Here is a 21136-nt window from a genome sequence, read left to right as displayed (position 1 = left end):
TGGACAACCACCTGTGCTCATGTGGGTGAGAACATGGTTTGGTCTGCAGAGATGTGGGATCAAGCTCTGGCAGCAGCAAAGGAGCCCTACTGTGACTGGCTGCTGCAGTATTTCATCTCCTTAAGAAAGAAAAAAAAGCAAGGAAGAAAATGAAGATCTACATCCTCTCTGCTATTAATGGAAACCACTGAAGCAGAATTATCAGGGATTATTTTTTTACCTGGCACTTTGATGCTCTCTGTATCACTTAGAAACCTGTCATTTATAAAAGCAGAGTGAAGTAATTTTGCCCAGAGGGAGGTGGCTTATAGAAAGACCCTGACTATGGTTCTCCTAATAGTGCTGCTGGAAGGGGGAGGAAGAAGTCCAAAGCAAGAACTGCTGACTTGTGTGTGTTTCTTACAGTACGAGTCTGCAATGGAGCGGATGCAAAAGAGCAAACTGTCCCATTATAAGAAAACAATGGAGGTAAGCAGGGAGGGCTTGGGCAGGTTTCCTGATGCAAACTAGCTCCAGGAAAATCTGTATCACATGTACCTCTATTTAAAGAAAGGTCAAAGCTGTGTGAGTGTGCAAGAGTGTGTGAGGGAGGGAAGATGTCATTCCTGCTGTGAGGAGGAAGCTGATCTTCCCTGCTGCACCCACTGAAATGTCTCCAGAAGGTTAATGGAGGGTGAATGGTGCCCCAGGTCAAACAGGATTTCATTCTCTCTAGGCAAGGGTGCTTGGAGGAGTAAATGTAATTTTTCAGTGTGTGTAAGTACAATTTTAAGAAGAGTGAAGGAATCTTGTAGGCAGGAGGAATCCTCTCCATCTGAAAAGCTTGCAGCTACAGAAACTACAGGCAGCTGGGTTTGGTTTCCAGTGGGCAACTGCCTCTAAAGGAAAGTAGTTGCAGACCTGTCAGTGCTACAGCTGGAAACGTACTAGTGAATTTTTTTTTTTTTAAATGTGGTGGTTCTAAGTGCATCTCTAAGATACAGAGATGTTTTAATGCAAATAAAGATTTCTCCTGTTTCTGAGAACTACACCAAGACTGTTGCCTGTGGGGTGCTGGCTCTGCCTCACAGCTTGGAGCAATGGCCAAGGCAACACCTGACAACCCACTCCATGGCCACCCTGGGAATGTGGGCTCCCAAATTCCTCTCTCCACGGCTCCTGGGCAGATGCCTGGTGCACCAGTGGTGGTAGAGCAGCCTGTGCCTTCCTGACCCCTGCAGGGAGTTGCAGTCGTACAAAGCAAACAATTTCAGGGCTGCAGGAAAAGGATACAATTTTGCTGTCAGCCCCTATTCCAATGTTTCAGTTCTATTTTCCTGCCTCCTTATGGTGCCATTGGGATTTTTTTTTCTATTGCCTACACTGGGCACTGATTTGCTGCCCCAGACTGCAAAGGAAGAAGTGGCTGGGACATCTCTGGGGGAAGCCAGCCTTGCTGTCCCAGGCAGACCCTCATGTGTGATCTCATTTGCACCCAGTCCAAGAAGACCTACGAGCAGAAGTGCAGGGAGGCGGACGAGGCCGAGCAGTCCTTTGAACGCACCAGCGCTGCAGGCAACCCAAAGCAAACAGAAAAGGTACCTGAGATGACAGTGCTGTCCAGAGGGGAAAAGGGGGGTTTGCCTTCTCCAGCTACAAGAGAATACAATTAATCCATTCTATAGGATGCCAGGGGCTTTGTCTTGAAATTAACCCCAAAGAATCCTCAGAGAAGGGACGATGTTATCTAATTAATTTATCCCAGGCTGTGATCCAATTGCTCTATGAATCCTGAAAGGAAACTGAATGGGATTTTTCTCTGATATTACTCATTACAAAAAAGAAACAAGTCAAAAATATGTCATGCTGTTAGTTTTGCCTTTTGGTCTCTTACACTTAGTAGGCGTAGCATCTTACATTAAAATGCGTATTTTTCCTCAAAATTTTTCTCCTCATGGTGAGTTTAATTTCAACTAAATTTACAGACTCAAAAATAAATCGTTGGAAATTAAGGCACTGCAGTCCTTCATTGCATCGTCTTGATACTTGCAGCTGACAATTCACTAACTTTTAATGGGAACATTTTACAGGGAAACAGATGGAGAAAACAAAATAAATGAACTCCCTTCGGCTCGATAAAAATCAGTGCAGTGTAAGCAAAAAGGATCAAAAATCATCTCAAGGAGGGGGGGTGGTGGTGTGGAGACTCTAAAAACAGCATCAGAACTTTACATTTTATTTCCAGCATTCCCTAGTCTTTGATGAGAAAACCCCTAGAGCTTAGCTGCAAAGAGGGGATGGAATCCTGGCCCTGCCAAAATGACACCAAACATTTCACAGCTTCAATGGCAGCTAAACCTGACCCCGCTCCTTTCGTGCAGAAGGATCCCAGGGTGCTCCATTGCCATTTCTTCCCTGAACATGCCAGCATGTTGGGAATGCACAGAGGCAGCTCACAAGCTGTTTAATTCTGCTCAGCATTTGCAAATAGTTTGGGCCAGGAAGCAAATAAGAATGAAACTTCGGTTCCCAGCTTTCTTACTCCAGGTTTCCCAGCCAGCTGTGATGAGGAATATGATCAGAAGAGCCCCTGCCTGAGCCTTGTCTTCCAGGGCAGGGTGGAAGAATGTATTACACTGATGAGCAGAGCATTACTGTGCTGTCATCCCCATCTGTGCAGAAGGACCTGCGAGTACAGACCTGTCAGTGATGGCTGTTTTCTCATTTGCTAAAAGCTGCAGGTTTTTAAAACAGAGAACTTCTGCTTCGAGTGTATTTCGCTTTTAAGCTTCTGAGTTGTTATGGGAAATAATCTGGCATTTGCAAAGTATTTTAAAAGCTGTGCTTTTCATCTGAGTATTACATGAGGAGCTTGAAAGATGAAGAATTTTAAATGCCATTTATTTCTGCTTAGAAATATCTATTAGAAAAGCACATCAAACAATTGAGGAAAAACAGCTCAGCCAGCAGGCACAGCTTTCAGGCTGGATCACACTGGCTCTGAGCTCCTTTGGCAGGGATGTCTGAATGGAAAGCTTTCCCTGGAAGTCATTGCATCTATGGCTGCACCTGGGAAATTCTGGTCCCTTCTCCACAGCACACATTCAGCAGAACTGTGCATAAAGGGGGGACAGCCAGGAAGTGCTTGCAAATTAGAGCCTTTCCCCTAGAGGGGAAAAGAGAGCAGGCGGCACAAAAAACTGGGGCAGAAGCAAAAATGTGTCAGAAGTTAATTTGGGGTGTTTCTTTTCCTGTTTCAGAGCCAGAACAAAGCCAAGCAATGCAGAGATGCAGCAAATGAAGCAGGTGATGCTGTTTGCAGCTAAACTGGACTATGAGTCTTCTCAGCAAAGATCTACCAGCACAGGATTTTGATAGAACACATCCAAATCACCCAGGCTGTCAGGGCTCCCAGAGTCATCTACCCAAATATTAATGAAGAAGCCTCTGAACAGCAGCAACCTGACAGTCATTGGCATTCACTCCCCTTTGTGGAAATGCCAGTGTCCTGCTTGCATTAAAGAATTTACAGAAGACTTCCTTTAGGGACTTCACCCAGGGAAGAAAAGCTCTTCTTGAAGCAAGTTTGAAAGCACAGTAGACACTCAGTTTGCCCCGAGACAGCTCAAATCACATCCCCCATGCCCATGTGCATGAGCACAGTAGTGATGTCCAGCCACAAACGTGTGCATGCCCAGGAGGACAGGCCAGCACACACCTGATCTGGCTCAGGAGCTCAGGCTTGTGCCTCCCTACCCATGGAATAGCTTACACCAGATCACATGGCTCACCTGGCTGGCTTGGAATGGAAAGAGCCTAAGGATGCTCAGTGCCCAAGCATGGTCCAGGCTCTTCATCTCTGAATTGTGTTATCCCTACCATAAAGTTCATAACTGATCTGCAAACCACACAGAGAGATCCTTACTCTAGTACATAGCTACAAAGAAAAAAACCCAATAATTATTGTGCCCCACCAGTTACAAGCTCACATATTCTTGTGGTACCCAAGCAAACCACAGGCCTGAAGTGTAGGAATCACAGGAAAGGCCCAATAGGAGGAAAGAGAGAAAGGCTGCAGCACTTTTTCCCTGACTGCTGGGTTTCTGTGTCTGTGTTTACAGAGAACGTTTACAAACAGAACATCGAGCAGCTGGATAAGGTCAGGACAGAGTGGGAACAGGAACATATCAAAACCTGCGAGGTAAACATTGACTTTTTGCAGTGATGTTTGCACACTCTTTATTTTATCCCATTGGAAGATTTCAGTCTAAGGCCTGAAATGCCATCCCAAGGGTTTTGCTGTTTGCTTTATGTGGAGTCTCAACAGATGTCTTTGCAAAATTACTGCAAAAACTAGAGCTTACTTAGACATAGCTGCTCCTGTGTCACTGACGTTCTCCTTGCTTGGTCAGCATCGCTATGTGAAAATAAAGGAGGGGAATAAGTGCAGAGGTGGGAGAGCTGGAGCAATATGTAAACTGCTGCATACCCCAGTCACTCTTTATGTTTCATAGCACTTTAAATTCACCTGCAAGAATATTTGTCCTCTGCCATGAAATAATCTTTCAGTTAAAAGGCAGTGGTAGAGAAGTCTCTATCTCCATTTCACTGAGGATGGACAAGGAGATTTGCATTTGGCTATTAAGTTTTGCACAACAATTTACAGGAACTGGTTGGCATCCAAATCAGCCTCTCATTTGATCACAGTAATCCTTCAAGTACATTTGCCCATCTGCTAAAGTCTGATTTTGCTATATTTACTTGTTGCAGGCTTTATTTCCACATAAAATAAAATGCCAGGAGGATACATTTCCAGTTCTCTGCTTCCTCTTAAATATTCCCCATCTGAGAGGACTGAAAAGCCCCACAACTGGCACAGACATTTCCACAGATATGATGCCAAGCCTTAGTCTTCCAAAGATGCATATTTTCTCCCTTCTTAAAAAGCCAACAAACCAGTGAAGCATTCCACAACCTCACACTCTTTTTTGTCCCGTATAGCTAAATTCTGGCCAGCCCACAGAGCTTGTGACCTGCTTACTGCTTAATCCAAACAGCCATTCAGAAAGTCAGGGCATCTTTAATGCCTTCTTTTAAAAGTGCTTGTAGAGAGAAGAACTGATACTCTTTGGGTTTTTTTTTAAAACTAGCAATTAGTACAAAAAGCAGCTTAAAATCCTACACTTGTGGCTGCATAGCGGGGAATCTGGAGGTGCTGGGGTTGCTTGGGTCTGTAACTGAGTGCTGGACAACCACAGCCTGAAAATGCTGGCTGGCAAGTGGCAGCTCTGGGGTGGCCTTTGTCACAGGGCTGTGCCACGTTGTGGTGCAGTGCCCTGGCTCTCCAGCAGCACGAGGGATGTGGCAAACACAGCTTTTCTGGGTGCTGACAAGGGCTTGAAAGGCCAGAGGCACTACACTTCCCTCTTGGATTAACTGCATTTCCTGACAGGACACCATTTACCTGGAAAATTCCCCACTGGCTCTGGTGCTGTTCCAGCAGCCTCGAGGGCACAGGCTTTCTAATCAGAATGAGCATTGAAATACTCATCCTCCACCTTGCAGGCTCTCTTTAAAAGCTTTACTCTCAGAAACCAGTCCCCACAGCATCTTACTCCCTTGACAGATTCCTTTTTCTGGATTTCTTTAGTTGGTAAGTTATTAGATGGCAGGAAGCATACCCAACGGAGTGTTCTGCTGAACGTTGTATACATTTGTGGTGTTCTGGACATAATTACTAGCAAATAGAGATGGAAACAGATGGCTGGAGGCATCTGAGATTTTCACACCTCATAGAAAACCAAAACTTTGTTCTACTTTTAACAGTATAACGTAGAGATCAGGGTGATTTGGGTTTTTTTTCAAGTTTTTAAAGAAAGAGCTTATCTGCCTCTTCCCCCAAATCAGTTCACACTTTTCTCTCAGCCCCCTTCCCTCTTCCTAAGCAGTGCAGCCACACGAGGAAGCCAGACAGATGAAGGAAGGGAATAACTCTGAAGACAGAAAAATGCCTTCTCTTTACCACAAAAGTAACCTTCGATATGCAGAGTCAACTCCAGAGAGCCTCAAGTACTTTCAAAAGAGAAAAGTTTACAGAGACATTTTAGATGGCAGAGGTGAATACTTTTGCGTCTACCTCTAACATAAATACAACCCTTTCATGGCAGTACTCTACTGATCTGTTAAACATCCAGATTTCAGTGTGATGGGCAGACAGCACCCTGACTCCGAAATCCTCAACAGCAGATGTAGCAGTCAAATCCAGACCTGGATTCCTCTCCCCTGCTTTGTTTTTGTCTCTAAAATATAACTTTAATTTGGTGCAACCAATTAGAACAAATTTTTGAGCACGAACAGTAGATGTAGTTTCACCACCAACTGAAAAAACATCCTTTACCATGGTGCCCTCAGCATAGGTTTGCACCCCCAGCCCTGTCCCACCTGCAGAGCCAACAACTCAATGCCACGAGGCTACATCACGTTTCCTGTTTGGCTTCAGGTCTTCCAGCTGCAGGAGTGCGACCGCATCACGATCCTGCGGAACTCGCTGTGGGTGCACTGCAACCAGCTGTCCCTGCAGTGTGTGAAGGATGATGAGGTACAGCCTGCCCTGCCCTGCCCTGCCGTGCTGGCTCCTGGGGAATATCTCACTCCTGTTCTCCCAGATGCAACCCAGGTGCACGTGTGCATGCAGGCAGTCTGTGCCACAGACTGTCACAGTACCTGGTGGCACTGGCGTGTGTCCTCCTTGGTGTGCTGGGCAATGCTTCCTGCTCCCAACTCTGCCCAGTGTATTGGGCTCTGACTCAATCTCAAAAAAGGCATCCAGTCATGGCCTCAAAAGTGGAAGATGTAAAGAATACACTAGATTTGACTTTGAATGGTTGTTTCCTGCTATTAATTTCTTTATTGAAAAGTTCTGGACTGCCTTTGTCCTGCTGTCTTTAAAGACCATGCAGAGCACAAACAGGTTTACAAGAATGTTGGTACAGGGGGCAGGCTAAAGAGCAGCCAGGTCAGACATGTACCAAATATAAAGTGTTTTTTAAGGGGATAATTACTACAAGAGCACTGTTTGTTAATTCAACATGAAATGTTAAAAGTTAAATTAAACTCTTGGATTCTGATTTGTAGATGTATGAAGAGGTTCGGGTCAGCTTGGAGAACTGTGTTGTAGAGTCAGACATAGATTACTTCATTAAGACAAAAATGACGGGAACACAACCTCCAGGTAATTATTCCTACTGATCTTGTCAGATGGTTTGTGCAGTACATGTCCTTTGGAGGTGAAACCAGCTGGAGGAATTTCTGCTCCAACTTTTCTTTCCCACCTGCCATGGCTCACTTCCCCCACACTGTGCTGCCATCGCTGCCTGAGTGATGCTCTAAGTGGGATAGCAGAATGATCCAGCTTAAAAATAACCCTCCAAGGAAGAAAAAACTTGTTTTGGCTTTGCAGCCAGGCTCATTTCACAGTACAGCTGAATTGACACCGCTAAGGAGGTGGCAAATTGCCTTGCAGAAATGGCAACTTCAGCTGCCTGCAGTGGTGAGGAGACAGAGCCACCTTACCAAGTCACTGCATCCCAATGTCCCCTCGGCAGAGGCGCTGCCTCTTCGTTTGCAGCACAGAGAAGTTTTCTATTCTGTTCCACATGATGGCAACTTCAGCTGCCTGCAGTGGTGAGGAGACAGAGCCACCTTACCAAGTAATGCATCCCAGTGTCCCCTCGGCAGAGGTGCTGCCTCTTCTAGAGAAGTTTTCTATTCTGTTCCACATACCCAATGGGGAATAACAAATTTTCTGCTCTCAGGAAGTTTGCATAAGCCAAGGCTTTGGCTGGGAGAAATTCTGAATGAAATTGGCTTTGTCCCAGCACGCAGAACTGATGTCAGGTTCACAGGCTCTGCCCATTCAAGCCAAAGCTGCCTTTCCCTTGACTTCAGTGTTCAAAACCTCTGGTCTGAAATGGAGATCGACCCAGCACGAGGCAAGAGCAGATGGAAAATGAAAACCTGCTGCTCCAGGGTAGGAGCTCTCCTAACACCCTGCAGGAAAGGAGCTGTCTGATGTGACACTTGGCCAGGCACAAACCACACCTGAGGACTTCAACAGGCAACACCAGAGAGTTACACAAACCCTTCCATGCTAGGAGTTGTACAGGTACAAAATCAGCAGTGTGAGGGCCTGATCCCTGCGGGTAATTATCACCTACAAGAACAAGTTCCCCCCCTTTGATTTCACTGCAGAGCTCCAAGCTGGCAGGAATTACACCCCAGGCCCTTCTTCAGCACAGCTGGGTGCTGCCACTAACTCAGCACTGAGCTATGTGAGGGCTGCTTTTCACTCAGCCTTTTTGCCATTTGTCTTATGATGGCTAAAAATTGGGATTTTGGGAATTTTTAAAAACTAATATATTGATACTGATGCACTGGATGCCATTTTGCTGCTATAGATTATTCTCCTTCACATAGGGGATTTAAATTCACTGATAAGGAGAATTTCCCCAGGAAAAATTACATTTTCAGTGGCAGAGAGCAGAACTGTGCCTTGCAACAGTGTGAAACAACTTCTGTATACTAAGAAATGTGTAATTCTCAGCTAGGTTTTTTGGTTTAGGTTTTTGGGGTCTTTTTCCTGTATGAGATTTGTTATACTCCAGTCACCTAGGAAATTTCTACAAAAAGCTCTTGGCCATGCCAGAGTCATTTCTATTAAGAAATAGGTGGAAAAAACCCTTGAGAGCTTTATGAAAGGCAAAGAAAAATCTGACTTGGTTTTTTATCGTTTATTTTTTCCACCTTCTAGAAGGCAACATGTTCTGGAAGCAATATCCTAATTTCTCCACAGCTCTGGCTAATGAGTGTGCTCTGTAGCACGTGGTGAGCTGTTGATCTGTGCTATTGTTTACTAAAGGCAGGAGGAAACCCACGTGTAATTTTGCATTGTGTGGCAGAAAACCTTCATCCTGACCAAACCTTGATGGTCTTGCTCACTTCCTTTTCTACCCAGTCGTACAATGCCCTCTAGGCTGGAAACTGCACCGAGCTGACAGTGCAGAAGGGCAACAGGAGACCCTTAAATTGGTCAGAAAACTCCCTAATTACTACGAGTCTTATTTGTAGGGATTCTTCACACTCTAGCTCTGCGTGCCTTGGCTGACGCAGTGTGAGAATGTCAACACAACCTTTAGCCCAAGGCTAATGTCTTTTTTAACCTGCTGGTATCGGGGCTAGGTAAAACACCGTCACAGGCTTCACTCGTGTTTGTTTGGCTCTCGCAGGAGCAGGCAGAAAGGCTGTGTGCCCACCAGCTGTAAGAATTGCACTGGGAGCTCTGAGCTGACAAATAAATCCATCTGTAACTATTTCATCTGTAAAGTTACGCTTGGAAATGGTCTGAATTTCACCCTTAACGACACCATAGGGGAGAGTGAACCGCAACCTAAATGTGTTTGAGAGAACAAAACCCAAATATCTCTGGGTAAACAGCAAATAAGCACTCGGGAGGTGGATAGGGGAGGTATGAAAGGTGGGGGAACACACAAGCCAACACCAGGAAATTGCTCCTTGTTGCTGCAGGCAATAACACTCAGAAATCTCCCCAGCTCTGACAAAATTCCTGACTGGATACACTAAGAAGAAACAAAATGTGCTGCAGCAAATTCTGTCATGAACACGGTTTAGGACACTCAGTGACCATCCTCTCCCCCCTTAAATCCTGAGCTTTGAGGCCATAGAAGAAACAGCCATGGAGGAAACTGCCTTCCTCATTAGGGCAGTCCCAGCTCTTGGAATGGCCTCAGGCCGAGGGCGCCTTGCACCAGGGCCGTGGCTCTTTACAGCCCCTGGAACGGCTTTTGTCAAAGGCTCCCCTGAGCCGCTCCATCCTCATTCCAGGTGAGGGCAGATTCCAGGGGCTGCCCTGCAGTTTGCTCCAGCAGCCCCAGGACACATCCTGGCAGGGAGAAAACAGAGTTTTCTCGCAGTGTTTCCTGCTGGGACATCTCGTTTTTGTTGGCCCGCAGATGCTATCGGCTACGAGAGCTACTACAGCCGAGAGCCGTGCCGGCGCAGCAGCAGCCCCAGCCCCGGCCAGGCCTGCGGGATGATCAAGCGGTGAGTGCCAGAGGGCTCCTGCCCCAGCAACAGCCATGCCTGCGCAAAACCGCCAGGAAATCTTCGCTTCCTCCATTGCAGCAAGAGGCATTAGGTGAAATGAATGGGCAGGAGATCTTTCTCCTTTTTAATGCCTTTATTAAAGAGATTCAGCTCAGGTGGGGAGAAATCGACGGGTCGCACCCACGCCGCCGCTGTCCCCAAGAGTGGCACGGAGGAGGAGAGTGATGCAGCTCTGTCCGCTGGTCTGCAGGCAGAGCTGGGAACTGCGTCCTCACGGGAGATTAGCAGATTCCTCCTTTTCGGTCCAACACTTCGGGTCCTCGCCCTAGTGAACAACCTTAGGTCAGGGTGAGAAGCAAAAAGGATCCAAGCAGGCACTGGACTACGCGCCCATCCTTAGATATCACCTAGGTGCCCTAGTTCTATGTTGGCTCGTTGTTTTTAGGGGTTTTCCTGGAAAATTGTAAGCTCTAGTGCAATGCATTTCTCATCTGCATACGAGGTCTGATGCCATTCCCATTCTCCTGGTACTGCAGGGTCCAGGTGTCCCTGGCAAGCACCAGGGGGACAATGGCTAATCACCAACCATTAACGGGCAATTGAAGAAGAACTCTTAACAATGAAGCTAACTTAACAGCAACAGGTCGAACCGGTTTTAACTCTGCAACCTTAAACAAAAATAGATAACTTTTTATTCATAACATTAGGTATCAGTAAGTGTGACTTGACAGAAGAAGCGAAGGTATTAAAATGGAGTGAGAGTAATTTTGCCGTGCCCCAGTGGGGAGAGGGGCAGGGGATGAGTTCATCACACAGTTCCTCAGCCAGCAGCGGGGAGCAGCCACTCCTTTCCTCCTTCCTGCTGAGTCAGGGCACGTAGCACCAAAACAAGTTTGTTCCAGGGAGGGTGAAGGTGAGTGTGGCTGGGAGCAGAGGCTGGAAGAGCCTTCCTTTGGGGCCATGCCTCCGTGCTTACAGCACCACCCAGCTGAGCAGAGCAAAGAGCTGCTCTCTCTGCCTGGATCAAAGGGGGAAAGCACAGGGTGGAAAAACTGTGATGATCAGGGAGGCAATTTTCCTCATTTTTGCTAGTAAATGTGAGAACATGGATGCAGTTATAACAGCAGAAGAGCGTGGTGCCTCTATTGGTTTAAATATTTTATACTGAAATGGCAAATTCACAGTGGGGAGGGCATCACAGTTAAAGCAGAAGAGATTTAAAATGTAACAAGCCCTATGACATGGCAAAGACAAGGAGCAGGCAGTGATCTCCCATTTGGAATGTGGTCCAGGCTTGTCAGGGAGCTGCTCAGGGTTGTGCTTTGTTTTTCCAGTTGGAAACTGGATCTTCTCTAATAATGAATTCAGTGCTGCATCCTGTGCAGTTACATAAGACAATTGTGCTGCCATTCAGAGCACAACTGCCAGCAGCTTGGGCAGGGAGCCTGGAGAGACTGAGCCTGAGTCTTTCAGGAACTCCTGAGAGAGGATATCCATGTTCCAGAAAAACTGAACGCTCGCTAGCTGAAAAATCAGACCCTTTAAATATGCCTTAAGCATGCAATGCTATTTCTATCTCTGCTTGAGAATCCTAACCCATTTTCTCACTTTACTTAGTCTTCAGTACCCAGCTGTGATACAGGAAATAACTAGGGATAGATTAAAATAAAAACTCAAACTCGCAGCTTTTAGAAAGGCTTGTTACACAAGCTCTGTATTTTAAATTGTATCAGGGTTTTCCTTAAACACAAAGAGATGTTAATGTCTTATAAGCAACTCTTATAAGCAATTTTCATAATTTTAACATGGTGGATTAATTGGAGTTTCACACCATGAGCCTTTGGGTCTACAAAAAATATTATCTGCTGCATTTCATGCACAGTTTAGTAAAGGCTGATGGTTCAATAGTCTGCTGCATTTTTAAAAATACATTTTTAAAGGATGATAAATATATCTACAGCATAAAAGAAAATAGAAGGCCATGGGAAGAGATGACATCTACTCTGAAGCAGATGGAGGGAAGGCTGAGTCAGAGCTGAAATGAAGGAATGCTCATACCCAGGCCTGTTCACTCATTTTGGTTTTGGCTTCTCTTGGTTCTGCAGATTCTCTGGACTGCTGCATGGGAGCAGCAAAAACAACACGGGAACTGCCACTCCTTCAGCCCCTCCTCTGGGTATGCTCTGCAGGAAATCAGTCCACCAGATGTGTTTGTTTTAGATCGTGTTGCTAAACCAGGCTTTGACATGGAGCAGAAATGTACAGCACATATTCACATGTTGGCAGGCAAGAGTAGTCTGGAAATTAATTTTGCTTGGATGTGTATTAACAAATTTCCCAGTTTTAAGTGCCAAATAATCCATAGAGTCTTCAAAACCTCCATCTAGGCAGAGGGGGCCTGTACATTCAGAGCAGCAGTCTGATACAGATATTAGTTTTCTCCTTGTGTAGCATAACTACCACTAAAAAGCCCCACAGAATACATAAAATTTTTACACACTGGGCACATGGCTTATGAATACAAATATCCATCTCACCTCACAGTTATACTGTTGTCTTGTAATCCTTATAACTAGGAATTTATCAGATTATATTTAAAACACAATATTTTCACTATGTAAAAGGTTTATTTTTATTACATTTTTATTGGTTTGATAGTAAACAAAAGCATTTTAACTGTAGTTCTTACCAAAAGAAAAGTTGTTTTCAAACAGCTTTAACATCAACTGCCTCTGCCAGCCCTGCCTGCCTGGGCACCCAAGAACAGCCCAGACTCTCTCTTGCTGCATTTGGTGCTCAGCAGGGGAAGCCCCCAGACAGATGCTGGGAAGAAACGAGAAGTTTCCCTAATTACAACAAGCTGTATCAAAAGAAAACGTCTGCAAAAAAAGCGATGTCCATGACAAATAGCTGTGTGAGAACTATAGAAACCATTGGAAAATGTCTGGTGACCCATTGGCACAGTATTTTCCATTTTTCTCAAGGGGAAAAGTCCTGTGTAAGCCAAGGAACTGCTAGAATTTTATACTGCCAGTAGCAATTTGTTAAACCATTTTAACCAGTGTTTCCCTCCTTGGATGACTTGGATTGTGTTTTACCAGGAGGAACATTTTTCCCAACCTGAGGCTGAAGCTAGTTTCTGACCTCCCACAAAGTTCAATGGGTGTATTGTCATCCCGTCAATGGGGGACAGTTTTTGTGCAAGATTTACCTACCTCTCACAGCAGCTTTTCTATATGTGTGCATCTCCAGGCAGAGAGAGAACAGAAAGCCTTGTATTTGTGAACTCTTGCATATGATCCCACGCTTTTATAAGCAACTGAACTCTTTGTTTCTGTGCTGGGTGTTTCTTCCTTATTCCCCCCCCCTTTGCAGAGAGAACAGAAGGAGTCTATGCATCCATTTTGGTAAATGAAAAAGCTGAGATCACGTCATCGCAGGACTACAGAGTACTTTATGACTACACAGCCCAGGTAAAAAAAGGCTTCAAAGTAAACACTTCAGAGAGTCACATTTAAAATAAGTGATGCTGACTGAAACATCCTGAAAGTGTAAATTCTGTGAAGGAGCTGTTATTGTCATCTTATAGCCAGGGACACAAACTGTCCTGCTCCAGTTTAGCACACTGGTTCTCCATGCTGGAGAGGACAGAATCCCATAAAAGACATTCTTTCCCTGTACTTCCATGTTGCAAGCTGCAGAATCCCAGGGGATGTGGTTCATCTGCTGACAAAAGACTGTTAAAGATAACCTAGATCCTGACCTGGGATATTGAACTCTCCCTGACTCCAGTCCTAGCTAGGCAGAATACCATTAGTAAGAGGCTGTGAATGGACTGGTTATAAATATTTGCTAATTCTGATGGACTCCAGAACCTGGACTCCAACCCCACTTGCTTTACATGTCAATTTAAAGGTTCGTTTTGTTAGTTTTAGATCAGCAAAAGAAGCAGCATCCAGGAGGTTTTATGTCTCAGTGCAGAGAGAGCCTCACACCAAGGGACCTGCCACCAACGGCCAACGTTGAAGAAACGTGACAGTGACAAAATAGATAAATGCCAGATAAATTATGAAAACAGAGAAAAAGCTCTAAAGGAGCACTATCCTTTAGGTACAGCAGTATTCCAACACCTTTTATTCAACAGTGGGGTTTTTTGGTTTATTTTTGGTTCATTTTAAACTTTCTTTTATTATTTACATGAAATTTTGTGCAAGCACAGTTGAAAGCACCTCATTGTTAATGGCAGTTCCCCTAAGGAGAATACTGGATCACTTCATTACTCAAGGAATCCCTTAAAACTGTGCCACACAGGGATATTCCCTGCTGAGAAAAGAGCCTGTTACTACCTTTAGTATATTGTATATTGAGGCTTCTCATTTTTTGAGTCCATTCTTACCTGTTCAGGTGCATTAAATTCAGTTTTAGCTGACACCTCAAACATCTCTGGAAGCCTCCCTTATGCTGTTTTCTATTTACTACACTGTGGGCAGCAAAGTGGTTTCCTATGGAAAATAGGGCAGCACCACTGAACACTGATGGCTGCCTGGGAGCTCAGGGAGAGCTTATTTGCAACTGCTGCATTTGTCTGGGGATGAAAGTCACTGCTGTCCAAGAGTCCCCCAGTGGTTACTGCTGTCCCCTGCTAAAAGAGCTGAGAGACCTATTTCAGGCATGGATTAGCAGAGGCACTGTTATCCCCCTTGGGAATTAAGCTGTGCTCTATTTAGCAACACCTGCAGACTATGCAGGTCACGGTGAGCTGCTTTAGGGGAGAGGTGTTTAACCCCTTCTGGACTTCCCCAGTGATAAAACCATCAGGTTGTGCAGGAGGAGGCGCCCTGGAGGCTGGGGAAATCTGAGCATCCTAAAGAAAAAGCCAAAATGCTTAATCCCTCACTGTGGTGTTTCAGAACGAGAAGGACACTGGCAAGACTGCTGATGAAGAGCAGGATTAAAAAAACCCCACCAGATATTTCCTGGGCCCTCCTGTTCTGTCAGGCTGTCCCCATCTCTTTCCCTGTCTCCTTTCAGAACGTGGATGAGCTGGACATCAGTGAAGGAGACACCGTGGTTGTCATCGCAGAGAACGACGACGGCTGGTGGACAGCAGAGAGGAACGGGCAGCGAGGCTTCGTGCCAGGCTCTTACCTGGAAAAGCTGTGATGAAAAGAATCCCCAGTCCTCAGACTTTACAAATATTCTGTTACTGAAAACAGCCAGCACACAAGCTCTGCTTCAGCTGGCCAAGAGCATCCCAATAATGATGTTTTTTACAACCACCAGTCAGGAAATAACCAACTGACCATGCTTTTCTCTCCCTTGTTCCTGCCTCATCCCATTATTCTCCTGGCCTACTCTATCTGAAAAAACTCCTGAGAGATTAGGACTTGCACGTTTTGGCACAGTCCTACCCTCAGCACACTGTGCTGCCAGCAGCGTTTCAAAGCTTGGTGATCCTGGGAGGAAAATCCGGCCCAGATCTCAGCTGTGCAAAGGGAAAGATCGGAGAAGCAAGTGTGGTTTCTGCAGGCTGCTGCAGTTTCTGTCCCCAGCCAGCCTGGGAGCCACCCTTATGGTCATGACAGCCACATTCTCTGCCACAGATCCCTTTCTCTCCATGCACAGGCCATGCTGGCATTTTTGACAGAGGATGGTTTATCAGTCATGGATGAAAATAAAAAATCAGTGAATTCACCCAGAGAGGAGCACCTGAAGGACCAGGACACATCCCTTGTAGGAAATCTTGAGACAGTCCCCCATCACAACCATCTCCTAACACAATGAAATCCATGCTAGCCATGGGCTCTGCTCTGCTCTGGATTCTGGGACAGATGATGGGCCCAAGGCTTGCTTTTGTCTTGGCTGGAAGGTTTCCCTAACTCCTCTCTGGGATTATGAACTTTAAAAATCCAACAACACAAACAGCAGCTAAGCCAAGCCTCCAGCAGGGCTGCACTGCCCTGATTGTCTCCTCTGAGCCCCAGAGAATTGCCAATTTCCTGCCCCTGCAATGTCAGCAGAGCAGCCTCCCTTCCACCTGCTCAGCTCTGCTGCCCAGGCTGCTCTGGCTCCTTCTGCAGCCTCTGCACCTCTGCCACAGGGACATCCTGGGCTCCTTCCAGCCACCTCTAATGTGCTCATTCTGCAACAAAACCTGTGCAGAGATGTTGACTGTGTGCTGGTTCACTGCATTTCACAGATTTCAGCTCTATCAGTCTTTCTATAGTTTAATATTTAAGAATGTTTCCAACTGTTACTGTATAAGGATTGGTGAATAGTTTCTGCCATTCTTCCCTTTTCAGCATTTCAAGATAGTTAAAAAGATTTAAAACCTAGTGATTTAATTTGAATCAGAGCAAACTATTTCTGGGGGCAGAATGACCATTTACCAAGGTTTCAGGCCTTAAAACTGAATCAAGACAATGAAAATTAATCTTATTGTTACCTGAAAGGCAATAGAGGGACTGTTAGCTCAGACACACAAAAGAAAACAAGAGAAATCAGGACAAAAGAAAAAGGTGTAATGGTCAATTGCAATCTTTTCTTAAATGAAACACAGTGAAGGTCAGAGGCACTTGCAGTATCTTATTCAATCTTTCCTTCAAGGATGGAACAGAAGTTCCAGGCCCCTTCCCTTTGGCTGCCTGCAGTCCTTGCCGCACTCCCCAGCTCCCCCAGCACATCCACAGCAGGGCTGGAGGGCCCCGAGCCCCTGGCACCAGCACAGCCTGGGGGCTGGGATGGCACTGAAGGCAGCAGAGTGAGAGCAGCAGCACTGGCCAGGCTGGAAGGGAAGGAGAGGCCCTGGGACACACCTCAAGTGACACAGAGGTGCACAATGGATCCAGCTCGGCCAGGACAGGACGAGGGGAGGCTGCCACAGCATCCCTTGTTAGCTACAGCAGGAGAGGAAACCAAAAGCACAAGAGATTTAATGTATTCACTTCTTGAACACTCAGCCTTTCACAAAGAAGACTGTAATGAACCAATAAATAAATAAATAAAATTAGATGGATATTTTGCAGATTATCTTAATTAAACAGAAAAAAACCCCCAAAACCACTGAGATGCACCTTCTTTACTGGTGTGGGACACACAGATTTTGCAGGACTCCTCAATTCCCTGGGGGCCCAACTTCACACAAGGCACTGCAGGACCTAGTCTTGATTGCCCTGAGACCCAGCTGCAGATCATCTCTGCTTCCATGGACCACATGGTCTCCATCACCAACAGGCAGCTCGTGGAATGGTGGCTGCTCTTTCTCTCCCACCAAATCATTCCATATTTTTGATGTTAAAGTCAGGAAACCAATTTCCTTTCTACCAATCTCTTCTTCTGTCGAGTAAACACTGTTGAATGGCAAGAGGCTATAGGTATTTCAAACTCTCCCCAGTGTCACAGCATTTGGGTCCCACATGCTAACTCCAGACTGTTCAGGAAATGAAGAATCAGCAGCAGTGTTTTCTCGTGAATCCTCTGCTTCACATTGTCCAGATATGGCTTGGAACTACTTATCAGCCAAATTCTTCAGTTTGCCCTATCTGCATGGCAGCACTTGTCACAAATAGAACAGAGATATCAAGAAATACCCACACCCTCTGAGAACACCCACATTTTAGGTGTCATCCATCCACCCACCCCCATCAGCAGGAAAAGCAGGAAGGTCAGTTGTAGGTTACTGCCTTAATAGCATTGCCCTTATTAACACTGCCTCTCCAGTTTGATAACATTTGGGCAATAAAACTGACACGATCAAGTTATTTTTCAATTTTCAGCTAAGGTGGAAAGCTGAAATGGGCCCTTTCCAGTGGCATTCTTATACTAAAGTCAAAACATGTGTATTGTTTTATTTTACCATTTACTACCTTTACTTACTTTACAATTAAGGAGAAGAACAGGAAAACCTGTATGAAATAACATTTAACCAATGACAACCACATGTAATTAGGAAATGTCTGCAAGTATAGGGTGAGGTCCATCTCTTCACAGAACAGATTTCTCATATTAAGAGCCCACAAGCCAGTAGTAACAACAAAGTAGTATCAGACTAGAAACAGAGATCCAACAGACCCAGCACTCGGACAGCCAACACAGCCAGGCCTCCTGCCAAGCTCAGTGATCCATAGAGCCAGCCAGCTTCCAGCATTTCCAACAACCAGGCAGCTAAGAGGAAGAAATCAACCTCTTCCCAGCTGGGCATGTAGCAACATGCTGTTGCTACATGCCCAGCTGCACAGTGACTGATCCAGGTTTGAAGAGTTTGCCACCTCCCCCAGGACCCTCGGCTTGAGCTCTGTAGTGTGGACAGGCTCAGCACACATCAGCCAGAGTGGTAACAGATCATGGGCATACCCAGCAGAAACTCTTACCCTGGCTTCCTTCATTGTCACGGTGTGATGTCATGGTTTGCCTCGGATACCCCGGGTTTCTCCCTGAAGTTTTCCTCCCAGCTGTGTCAATCACCTCTCCTTCCCCCACCCAGAGACCCCTGCTGGGCACTGGCTGTCAATCCTGGAATTCCAGAAGGGAGTTGAGTGATTGGGCAGATTCAAAAGATGCCCTCCACCCCGGGGGAGCATTGGGCCAGCCAGGTGTCCTTTGTCTCTTAAGACCTCCTCTCCTGTACCTGGTTGGTGGCTCCCTATCCCTTCCCTCCCCCTCTTCCCCGGGTTTAAAGGACAGGCAACCACACAGCCTGGGCTCTGCTGGAACTGTTACTGGATTCAGAGGCCTGTGGGCCAGAATTAAAAACTCTGGATTAAAACCCTCCATCAGAACTGACTCCTTGCCTTCACCATCGCTTCTCCAGCACAGGGAACCTGGGGAGCGACCCTCCACAGGAGGAAGCTCCACGCCGCTGCCACCAGAGCTCCAGCACACCTGGACTTGTCTCCAGGGGCCCAGCTGTAACATCCAGCTAGCCAAAGGTGTCTCTGGGGTGAAACACCACAGTTGCCACTGTTTGGTTCAGACGCAGGGGCCAGGCAAGCCAAGGCACGTCCCATCAGCAATATTGGTGAATACCAATACTTCGTGTCTCAAGAGCTGAACTCATGGTCTGAGTCTCCTCTCCAGAGGTAATTTTCTCCCAATTGCAGCTCACACCTCGCTGATTACTGAATGCAGTTGAAGTGGAAGCACATGGATCCAAGAGGAGACCATTTCAGCCAAGCTGGGTGTCTGACAGGAGCCTGGGTGGGCACTGAGGAACACCAGCTCAGCACTGGTGGGTAACTCACACACTCTGTGGTACCACAGGAGCTCCTGGCAGTATCACTGCTGTGGCTCAGCTGAGCAGCACAGGGGACTCTACATCACTGCTATCCAAACACGGTAAGAAAAGTCACTGTTCACTTCCAGTGTGGAGAGGCAACAACTCTGCATGGGACAGGACAAACTGTAGAGGCCTGAACAGCAGCCTAGGCTGCTCAGCACCATCTCTTTCCCCTGGCTTTCTTGTTCTCCAGCTCACAGGGTTGGGGCATTGGACACAAGAGCAGTCACCAGCCACATAAATGCCAGTACTTCCCATGTCCTACACAGGAACCACACTCAGAGCTAGTGAGCAAGACAGGAAACAAAGCTGTGATGCTGAGTCTTACCTGTCTTCGGGAAAATAAATGGCTGCTGAGGGACTACAAGGGCTGATGTGCTGGGTTTTGCAGGGGAAGAATACTTGCGTGGAGAATGAGATTCTGGAAGAGGAATTAGTGTCCTGGTTATTAACGAAATGCCAAGGCCACATTCACTTGAGAGAGCAAACTACTCCAACTGTGAGTCATCATCTCTGATCATCTGTTCTTTACCTAAATTCGGCAGCCAGCTCACATTTTGCTCACAGCCACAGCCACTGTTCTCTGTTAGCAATTACCTAAATTCGGCAGCCAGCTCACATTTTGCTCAGAGCCACAGCCTCAGATTTGTGCACTCCTGGATCCTGCACAGTGCAAATCCGATCTGTTTCTAGAAGAGCTGGATAATCATATTTCCATCAAATTAGCCAGTTCCACGTGGTACAGTGCTCAACTTGTCCTTCGACCAGCTGCTAAAGGACGGCTGACACCTGATCTGGGACAAAGCTGCAGGAGCACCATTAAGAGCACATTTGCAGCCTATCACTGCTGGGTGACATGTGGCTGCAGCCATTCTGTCCCACACACTGGCCCAAAAGGCAAATGTACTGTGTTGTTCTATTCTGACTGAAAGCACAGACTAAATATTGCTTTTGGATAGAAAACTCTAACAGAAATCAGCGGGACCTCCCAGCAAAATCGGCAGAAATCAGAGCTGACATCCCTGAAATTTCTAAGGAGAAAGTATCATCCAAAACCACCAGGCAAACAGAACTCTGAGCACAGCTTCGAGTTTATAACCAGGGGTTCCACATATCATCCTGAGGACTGAGTGTACAAAACCTGCTGGGGGCAGAGGTGAAATGGGAACAAATACCCTAAGAGGATGTTCGAAGGCAGGAGGAATTTTACTTACCAGATCTAAATGAGCCATTGTTAACCAGATTTGGAAGATTAAAGCAGCACACGTGTCCCAGCTTTGCTGCCCTTACCAAAATTCAAGCGAACACCAAATCAAGGCAGACATAAAGAGAAGTAACCAGTGTGCAATGGGTGCAATGCTGAAGGAGCTACATCTGCAAAAGTGGTGCTTTGAAATTCTCTTTGACTGAAATGCAGGCATTTGCCGCAGCCTCTGCCTCAGGGTAAATGGACATAGGACGGCCCAAGTTATTCCATCTTAACTTGAACGAATTTTCCTGCGTGTCGGATTACACACTTGGATTGTTCAAGCAGCCCAGGCTAAACCCTTGAATAAATCAGTGGCTTCGGAAGCAAAGGTGTGACTCTGGAGAAGTCGCACCTCACCCCTCAACTTCCCCATTCATCATGAGGAGCTTGTAATGCACCCTGACACCGAGCTGAAAATCCTTCTGGCACACGCAGCATTTTGGTGATTGTTCAGTCTCAGACCCAGCCTAAACAAGCAAGCACTGGGTGGTGGTCGGATCAATATTTGCAAT

General features: G+C 46.2%; 1 protein-coding gene across 3 annotated transcripts in view; it reads left to right on the top strand.

The window, feature by feature from the left end:
- Positions 1–17146, top strand: part of PSTPIP1 (proline-serine-threonine phosphatase interacting protein 1) — a 50537-nt gene extending 33391 nt beyond the window's left edge. For all 3 annotated transcript variants that reach the window (XM_041489732.1, XM_041489730.1, XM_041489731.1), the window contains 10 exons: positions 406–468; positions 1479–1577; positions 3240–3285; positions 4101–4180; positions 6479–6577; positions 7114–7210; positions 10008–10098; positions 12207–12277; positions 13477–13574; positions 15133–17146. In XM_041489732.1, the coding sequence (XP_041345666.1) occupies positions 406–468; positions 1479–1577; positions 3240–3285; positions 4101–4180; positions 6479–6577; positions 7114–7210; positions 10008–10098; positions 12207–12277; positions 13477–13574; positions 15133–15264 (876 nt within the window). In that variant the 3' untranslated portion in view covers positions 15265–17146. The remainder of the gene's footprint in view (positions 1–405; positions 469–1478; positions 1578–3239; positions 3286–4100; positions 4181–6478; positions 6578–7113; positions 7211–10007; positions 10099–12206; positions 12278–13476; positions 13575–15132) is intronic.
- Positions 17147–21136: the final 3990 nt, after the last annotated feature.

Source organism: Pyrgilauda ruficollis, unplaced genomic scaffold (assembly GCF_017590135.1).
Source record: "Pyrgilauda ruficollis isolate IOZ18807 unplaced genomic scaffold, ASM1759013v1 scaffold96, whole genome shotgun sequence".
Lineage (NCBI taxonomy): Eukaryota > Metazoa > Chordata > Aves > Passeriformes > Passeridae > Pyrgilauda > Pyrgilauda ruficollis.
This window is presented reverse-complemented; position numbering and strand designations above follow the sequence as displayed.